This window comes from Apium graveolens, chromosome 3 (assembly GCF_009905375.1).
Source record: "Apium graveolens cultivar Ventura chromosome 3, ASM990537v1, whole genome shotgun sequence".
Lineage (NCBI taxonomy): Eukaryota > Viridiplantae > Streptophyta > Magnoliopsida > Apiales > Apiaceae > Apium > Apium graveolens.
Genome location: NC_133649.1, coordinates 278,532,424 through 278,542,027, shown reverse-complemented (window position 1 = coordinate 278,542,027; position 9,604 = coordinate 278,532,424). Strand labels below are relative to the sequence as shown.

The 9,604-nt window shown below is 40.2% G+C and overlaps 1 protein-coding gene across 1 annotated transcript; it reads left to right on the top strand.

Moving 5' to 3' along the window:
• On the top strand, window positions 1–1,422 carry LOC141715066 (uncharacterized). The gene is made up of 2 exons (XM_074518551.1): window positions 1–854; window positions 939–1,422. Exons 1-2 carry the CDS (start codon window positions 1–3, stop codon window positions 1,420–1,422), a joined length of 1,338 nt encoding a protein of 445 aa, XP_074374652.1.
• Window positions 1,423–9,604: the final 8,182 nt, after the last annotated feature.

Here is a 9,604-nt window from a genome sequence, read left to right as displayed (position 1 = left end):
ATGAATGAAAAGGAACCGCTCGCTGACGTTCGTCGAGCAGGCCGCGTGGACTCTGTAGCCACCCTGGCCAATATAAGGCAGAGGGAGGGTGAAACGCTTCAAGATTACTTCATAAGATTCAATGCAGAAGTCCCCCGAGTGAGAGATGCAAGTGAGGAAGCCGTCAAAAATTTCTTAATTGCTGGGCTCAGGGAAGGAACGAAATTATGGAAACATATGCAGGCTCAAACCCCTTCTACTCTTGCTGATTTTCATGCCCAAGCAGAACCTTTCAAGTGGATAGAAAAATCTATGCAGGATTTGAAAAAGAGTGGAGGTAGCAACGGAAACAACAATAAGGGAAGGGGAAGTAAGCGAAAGACGTCTTGGAGTCTAAAGAGAAATGGTAGAGATCGCAGTGAGAGCCCTAGGAGGGACCGAAATGCAAGGGAAAGGTCCCCACAACGAGGAAGGACGGGGGACAGGAGGGAGCCCACTTATACTCCCTTGGTCACTTCCATTGAACATATATATGCTGTAAATTCGAATAAGGGCATGTTCAAGAAGCCTCCTAAAATGAATAGATTTGGAACCAAAGACACCAAAAAATATTATACTTTTCATGAGCAGACTGGGCATGAGACCGCAAATTGTTGGCAACTGAAGGAGCAGATAGAGGACCTGATTCGTAATGACAAGCTCACTGAATGGGTTGTGCGAGAAGTAAAAAAGCACAAGACAGGAGGAGTTGGCTACCATGAAGTGCCCCCGCCAGTTGAAAAAAATGATGAGCCCTCAGCAAGAGGCACACGAGAGAACAGCATACGTATGATCATGGGAGGGCCTCATGTAGGGGGAAACAGTAATAAAGCAATGTAAAGATATGCCCACGAGGCTAAGGGGCTCCCTCTCACTAATATTTATCATCTAGCGGATCGTCCTCCACAATATTTTGAAAGGGAAGACGAAGAAATCATATTTACTAGGGAGGACGCGAAATGGGTTCATCACCCGCATTCTGATGCCTTGGTGGTAAAGGCTAAGATTGGTACCACTAACATTCACCGGGTCTTCGTAGATACTGGAAGTTCAGCCGATGTTCTCACTTATGATGTTTGTAAGAAGATGGGTTTTCTCGATAAAGATTTGTCACCAACAGCGGGACATCTCTATGGCTTCACAGGAAACTCGATTGGCATAAAGGGGCTCATAAAGCTGCCTATCACCCTTGGTGATGAGCCCTGCACGACAACTCATGTGGCTGAATTTACAGTTGTTGATCAACTATGTGCCTATAATGCTATCATTGGGAGGCCAATCTTGAAAATAATGAAGATAGTAAATTCCATCCATGCTCTCTCCATGAAATTTCTAACCCCCATGGGGTGGGATGTGTCCGAGGAACTCAGTATGATTCAAGAGACTGCTACAATAAAGCATTGAAAGCAGCCTCCAAAGGACGCGTCTCTTGTTCAGATGATGTAGAAATGGAAGATTGTGAGGGATCTAAAAAAAGGAAAGGGACCGTGAACATTATCTCCATTGAAGAGCTCCCAGACGGATATTTCGAAGGCTTAGGTGTACAGGTGGAGCCTCTCCCTGGGGCTATCATGATGGAAGCCTCTCAACCAGTCATGATTCTCCAAGAAGGTATTATTGAGGAAGCAAGTGATGAAGACGAGACCCCTGAATAGATTGCTATGAGAGCCCGAAAGGGAAAAAGGGCTCTCAAGGAGACATATACATTGGTAGACCTTTCTGGAGTAATCACTCTCGATACTACATTTACTTTTGAACTTGAACCCGCCTCATGGGTCACTATGCAGGAAATAGGGGAGCCTAGCAATGTGAAGGATCTTGACATCAATCTCGATCCACGTATCCCAGAGCATGATGAAAGAGCAGGAGCAGCTGAGGACACTATTTCTATTTTAGTGGATGCACATGACTCTTCTAAAGTCCTCAAAATTGGCTCTCAATTGTCCCCGGAACTTAGAGAAAAGCTTACCATCTTTCTCAAAGCAAACTTAGATGTGTTCGCTTGGTCTCATGCTGATATGGTGGGGATCGATCCCAATGTGATGTGTCATCGGCTTAACGTTGATCCTGATAAAAAAGGAGTGAGGCAGAAAATGCGACCTATTAGTGGGGAGCGAGCTGGGGCTCTCAAAGAAGAAGTGGACAGACTTCTCCAAGCAGGGTTGGTCAGAGAATCTTTCTACCCTATGTGGCTAGCAAATCCGGTATTGGTAAAAAAACCGAATGGGAAGTGGAGGACATGCATCGACTTCACGGATCTTAACAAGACATGTCCAAATGATAGTTTTCCTTTGCCAAGGATTGATCAGCTAGTAGATGCTACAGCAGGTCATGCGCTCCTTAGTTTCATGGATGCTTATTCAGGGTATAATCAAATCCCCATGTATGGCCCTGATCAGGATCATACGTCTTTTATCACGGATAGAGGTCTCTACTGCTACATCGGGATGCCCTTTGGTCTCCTCAACGCAGGAGCCACTTATCAAAGATTGGTGAACATGATGTTTGAAAGGCAAATTGGGAAGACCATGGAGGTCTATGTGGATGACATGTTGGTTAAGTCTAGAAAGGCCTCCGATCATATTGACCACTTGACCGAAATGTTTGACATCTTGAGAAAATATATAATGAAGCTCAATCCCCAGAAATGTGTGTTTGGAGTAGAGTCCGGAAAATTCCTTGGCTTCATTGTAAACCATAGAGGAATAGAGGCCAACCCAGCAAAAATTCAGGCATTGATGAACATGAGGTCTCCTCGGAATGTCAAGGAGGTCCAAAGCCTCACAGGGAGGATAGCTGCCTTGAACCGTTTTGTTTCTAAGTCATCTAACATGTGTCATGAGTTTTTCAAGGCCATCAAAAAAGTTGGAAAGAAATTCGAGTGGACTCCTGAATGCGAGGAGGCCTTTCAAAAGATTAAGGAACACCTAGGGAAGCCTCCCCTCCTCTCAAAACCCAAGGTGGGGGAGACCCTTATTATCTATCTTGCTGTTTCAGAACATGCTATCAGTGCTGTGCTCATTCGTGAGGAGGAAGGGTTTCAATACCCAGTCTACTATGTTAGTAAAAGAATGCTGTATGCCGAGACTAGATATTCTAACATGGAAAAGTTGGCATATGCTCTCATATTGGCCTCACGCAAGCTAAGGCCCTACTTTCAGGCTCATAAAATTGAAGTACGAACTGCCTACCCCTTGAGGCAGGTCATGCACAAGCCTGAGACGTCAGGTAGGCTTCTTAAGTGGACAGTTAAGCTCAGTCAATTTGATGTGGAATACAAGCCTCGAGGTGCTTTGAAGGGCCAAGCGTTGGCCGACTTCATACTTGAGTTCCCCCCTCAATCCGTGGAAGACTCTATGGCTCTCATAGCAGTCCCAGGGGTAGATGAACCCTTCGATGATAAGCAAAATTGTGCCCCATGGTGGGATCTCTATGTTGATGGGGCTGTTAACAATGAAGGATCAGGAGTCAGGATAGAACTAATAACCCCCGAAGGGCACAAGTTGTGAAGTGCTATCCATTTTACCTTCAAGGCAACCAACAATGATGCTGAATACGAGGATCTCATTATAGGCCTCAAACTAGCTCTGAAGATGAGGGTGGAGAATCTTAATATTTACAGTGACTCAATGTTGGTCACCCACCATATTGGTTGTGGATGGCAGGCTAGGGGACCCCGAACTGAACTCTATCTCAAATGTGCACAAAGAATCATCAAACTTTTTAACGAAGTGAGAGTGGAGCACATCTCAAGGGACGAAAATACAGGGGCTGATGCGTTGGCCAAATTGGGCTCTCAATGAGAGGCCACCTTACTTGGAGTCATCCCTCTCGAAATTCAAAACAAACCCAGTGTTCCTGAAGAATTTACTTTTGAGATTGATGCTTTGGGGCTAACATGGATTACTCCAATTTGGGACTATGTCAAGACATACACTCTTCCCCAAGAAAAGAAGGAGGCTAGAAGGGTCAACTATCAGGCGGCCCGTTATGTCATCTATGATGAGATTCTTTATAGAAGGGGCTTCAACACACCACTACTGAGGTGTGTAGACGGAGAAGAATGTAGTTACATCCTAAGGGAGGTGCATGAAGGCATATGTGGCAATCACTCGGGGGGTAGCTCGCTAGCCCAAAAGATTCTCAGACAGGGTTATTATTGGCCTACTCTAAAAAAAAGATACTTTTGAATTCTCCAGGGCATGTGATAAGTGCCAAAGGTATGCCAACTTCAGCAACGTTCCCACCACTCATCTCACTTCTCTTATGAGTCCTTGGCCCTTTGCTATATGGGGGATAGATCTTATTGGGGAGCTGCCCAAAGCAAAAGGAGGAGTTAAGTATGCAGTTGTCGCAGTGGACTACTTTACCAAGTGGGCTGAGGCTGAGCCCATTGCCACTATCACCGCGAAGAAACTCAAGGACTTTGTCTACGGGGCCATTGTATGCAGGTACGGGATCCCTTATCAACTTATTTCATATAATGGGAAGCAATTTGACAGCAAAGAGATGCGGGAGTTCTGTGAGGCATTGGGTATCAAAAAAGGTTTTTCCGCTGTTAGTCATCCCCAAACTAATGGGCAGACGAAGGATATCAATAAAATTATCAAACATACCTTGAAGGCTAAACTCGAAGAAAGCAAAGGAAATTGGCATGAGGAATTGCCGAAAGTGTTATGGTCTTACAACACTACCCCAAGAAGTATAACTGGGGAGACCACATTCTCTCTATCCTATGGGTGTGAGGCCATGGTCCCCGTGGAGGTTGGGTCAGGCTCATTTAGAAGAGATCACTATGACCCCAAAGCTAATGAGGTTAATCACAGTCTCTATCTGGATATGATTGAAGAAACAAGAGAAGACTCCCAAGCATGGCTAGCAGCCTATCAATAGCGGACTGTGAGGCACTATAATGGGAGAGTGAAGACCCGCCCCCTCCGGGTGGGAGATCTAGTCTTGAGGAGGGTAATGCCAAACACCAAGGTCCCAGGTCATGGGGTCTTTGGAGCAAATTGGGAAGGTCCTTACAAGGTGAAATCTGTACTTTGGGAAAGCACTTATCATTTGGCAGACATGAATGACAAGCTTGTTCCGCGAGCATGGAATGTAGAACATCTCAGGAAATACTACCAGTAGTGGGCATCCATCAATTGGTAGCCTTATTTATTTATAGACTTAGTATGAATAAAATAACATCCTCAGTCTAGGGGGGTAGTGGTTATATAAACGCCTCCCCTAATAGATGTAAAAACATTGGGCTTCGTCCCTTATTATCTATGCATGGTTTATTCTTCAAATTTTTAACTTTTACTGTTAAAGTCGTTTTACTTGTGTTCTAGCATTCGAAGCACTTTCGAGACTAGGCCAGCATGTCAATGCGAGGCAAAAGAATCTAGAATAATGCTTTGGGAGGCTCCCAAGAGGTCTCTACTGTAATCCAGGATTCTCGTCCATAAGTCTATCTAATGTTAACTCATGAAGTGACGACTAATATAAAGCCACACATGGAAAATAATTACATGATGTCTCTCGTATCTATTTTAAACCGCTTGGAAAGAGCTAGCAAATATTGAGAAGACTTAAAGACAAAATCTAGACATGCTATCATAATGTGCTGCGTATGCCAATGATTCGATGATAGGCCTACACGCTAGCATCATGGAACACAAGTGAAAGGAATATGTCCTAAGTCCAATCAGGTATTAGGATTTAGGAATAACTCTTTATGTAATCTGTTTTGATTTCATTGATATTAATAAAAGACTTGTTTTGTTTTTATTACGAGCTTTATCTATTTAAGTGTTTAAATACGATATACCATAGTTTAGAGTAAAGCTTTTTATGGATTATGATGAGATCATAATAGTGAGACCTAAAAAGATGATAACTCTAAACTTAAATTGTTCCTGATCATAGGATTACTAACTGGTAATTAATAATCCGCAAAGATCGGTACATACTATGCTTGCTTCATTATGAAGGATGTCTGTTCTCATAGACATTTATGTGGTGACACTATAGCTAGTATGTAGGTGCTTATTATGGAATAAGTTCACTGAACATGACTCGCCCAGCTGAACAACTGATGGAGTTCACTCACGTGTCAGCAGTTGTTCGCTTAGTGATAGTTGTACAAGTATCCTTAGACTTGAGGTCATCATAGTCATCTTGTGTACACTGAACTATGCTTTGGTTTAGTTCTTAGTCTCCAGGGACAATTATTAGGGCTCTTCTGGGTATAGGAATTTGTACACGAAGATAGTGTATGATCAATAAAGGATCTACCCCTTCCAGTGAAGGAGGCGAATGTTCAAGGCTGATCCACTTATGCTAGTTCAGGAATCTCTGGCCAGAGTAAATGAAATTAGAAAGGAGTTTCTAATTTGCATAGAACTGCATAGTAAATGGTAAGCAAAGTGATTGAATTAGATAGGCTTGACACGAGATTCATGCCTTGTATTTAATCGGGATATTGTAGGGTAGAAGGAGTTTATTGTACGGTAACTATTCACTGACAGGTTCTTGGTATTCTAAGCAGTGAATTCATATTATCCGGATAGTCGTGATATGTTGAGAAGCATCACTCACGATGTAGAATAAATGTGATTAATTAATTAATTATATTTAATAAATTTGAGAATTTATATAAATAATGATAAAATAGTTTTATTATTATTTATTTCTACTACTGACTTAATATTGAACCTACAGGGTCACACCATAAAAAGAGAATGATTTATTGGTGGAGGAATTAATTAATAATGGCTAATAATTATTTATTTGTGAAATAAATAATTAATTGGCAAATTTAATAATTGATTAAATGAGATTTAATTGATTATAAATTAATTAAGAAAAGTTCTTAATATTATTAATTAAGGATTTAATTTTTGGAAATTAAATCAAGAGAGAGAATTATTTCTAAAGTGTTTAGAAAAAGGATTAATGATTAAAAGGTGTTTTAATTATTAATGAGAATAATAAATGGGATAATAATAATAATATTTATGGGAAAATTTCAGCTGAAAATTTTGCCTATAAATACACTATTATAGACCCTATTTTTATTCTAACCCACATCGAAACCCGAAAACCCAAAAAGTTTGGAAAACCCAATTCTCTCCACGTCCTTCCTCCTCCTTAACATCGTTTTCTTGGTGGATACCGCTGGAGTGCTTCACACTTGAGGAGCAACTGCTAAGGATCTCTGATCGTTGTCTCCGAATTATTTTAAAAGGTTAGATTCGATCCCTCGAATTTTTATTCACGATTTATATGCTTTTATTTAGATTTTGTATGTGTAAAAGTGTTTTACCATGACCCCGCTGCGTTAAAAATCCAACAATGGTATCAGAGCATAGGTTGTATGCATATAGATCTGTGGTAAAAATTTCAGAATTTTATGTGCTTGTATGAATTAATTATGATTTTTACAAGTTATATTATGGATTAATTTTGTATGATGAGAAATCGTTTCTCATAATAATTTTGAATGTTGATCTGGGTTCTACAAGTGTTGTAGATCGTCTGGGTATTTTTTTCATAATTTTAAGATGTATAGATTTTTTATTATGAATTTTTGAAGTTCTTACTATTAAATTCGTAATTAAATAAAATCATATATATATATAAATTAAAGTATGTATGTAAAGTCTGTACATCTGCATCTGCTGTTCTGTATCACCTGTGGAAAAGCACGGAAGACAGAGAAAGACGGTTGTTAGGCACGGTTTCCGAGGTAGAAGACGGCTGCTGAAAAAAAAAATAGGGGTGTAACGCATTTCGGGAATGCGTTACACACCTGTGGCGCATTCACGGAATGTGTTACACCCTTTAATAGCTGAAAAGGGGTGTAACGCATCACCGGAATGCGTTACAGGTCCTGTAACGCGTTCCTGTAATGCGTTACAGCCCGTCTGTTGATTTTAAAATTGATTTTCTGGGAGTTTCGTAACTCCGTTTTGGGCGTGCAATATACTGTTGGATTCGTTTTTCCGAGACGGATCTAATGGAGTGATCAATTTTAGTTTATATAAAAGTTTTGAACTGTTTATATTCCATAAAGTGTTTTAAAGTTGTTTTTGATCGTTTGAATTGATTTTAAATGCTTCATGTGATACATAGAGATGTATAATGCTTAGACTAATGTGCTAGATGATGTAACATGCCTACCTTGATGTTTATTCATGTTGATATATTTGATATATGCTTAGTTTATCATGCGATGATAGATTTATGTGAACTTAAATAAATATAAGGCGTTTGTTAGACAAACTAGTATAGTGAAATTGTTTCATAACCTTAATAATAATATTATGAATACAATCATGATATTCTTGTGTTTATGAAACACGTAATTGAATATGAATTTTCGATATGAGATAAAGGATGATTCTGTCAACAACAGATTTCTATCTATAAGAAAGGGTTATTAAGTGACGCCTCTTGACAATGCTCCACCCGATCTGGGAATCATCTGATTATTGATTATTGATTTGAAATATTTAATTTAAAAGGAAGAATTTCTTTATAATATGATTATGATTGTAACGTAATATAATCCCTCTAAAATTAAATAATATCAAGTAGTAATTGGCCAATGACACAACGGGCTTGTGTCGGTCATAGCCTTCCAACATGGTAGAAAGTAGTTCTTATTTTTGAATCATTGTCGTTTCGTGCCACAGCCGAGGGCTTTGATTTCGAAATAAGAAATACTTGTCTATTACATAGAGATGTGTACATTGAATAAGAATCTAAAGGTCGTTACGTGCCATAGCCGTGGGCCTTTGGGGACTGATTCAATTGTACAGAATGTTGGGTTAGACTTGACTTAGAATATTGAGTTTTTCGTGCCACAACCGTGACTCAATTATTCAAGAGGCTAAAGTTTGATTAGGGAATAACATTAGATGTAATTGACAAGAGTTGTCTGCCTATTGAACATTACATGGTGTTTCGTGCCACAGCCGGGGTTGTGTAATGGAATGTAGGATCCCTATTCCCACTAGCATTATGAATGCTTAATTTTTCACGTAGGGGGTTGAATAAATTAGGAAAACTAGTGGGAGCCACTTATGAATAAAGACCCGATTCATATAGTGTTTTGAAATAAAATCGAATATTTGCTAAGTGTTGTTATGTGTTTATCATTTACAGATTTACTTTGTACGTTATGTCTTCTGCACTATCACTCGGGAGCATACTAGATGCTCACAAATTGACTGGTCCTAATTATGCTGACTGGCTTCGAAACTTGAGAATTGTTCTCAGGATTGAGAAGCTGGAATACGTGATTGACTCACCTAAGCCTACTGAACCTGCTAGTGATGCACATAATGATGAACATGTTGTGTATCGTAGGTGGATAGATGATGCAAATGTTGCTCAATGCTTCATGCTAGCTTCCATGAACATTGAGCTACAGAAGCAACATGAGCATATGGATGCTCATACTATCCTCATGCATCTACAAGAGTTGTATGATGTGGCGGGGAGGACAGCTCGATATGAGATATCGAAGGAGCTGTTCGGTTGTAGGATGTCTGAGGGATCATCTGTGAATGACCATGTACTTAAGATGATC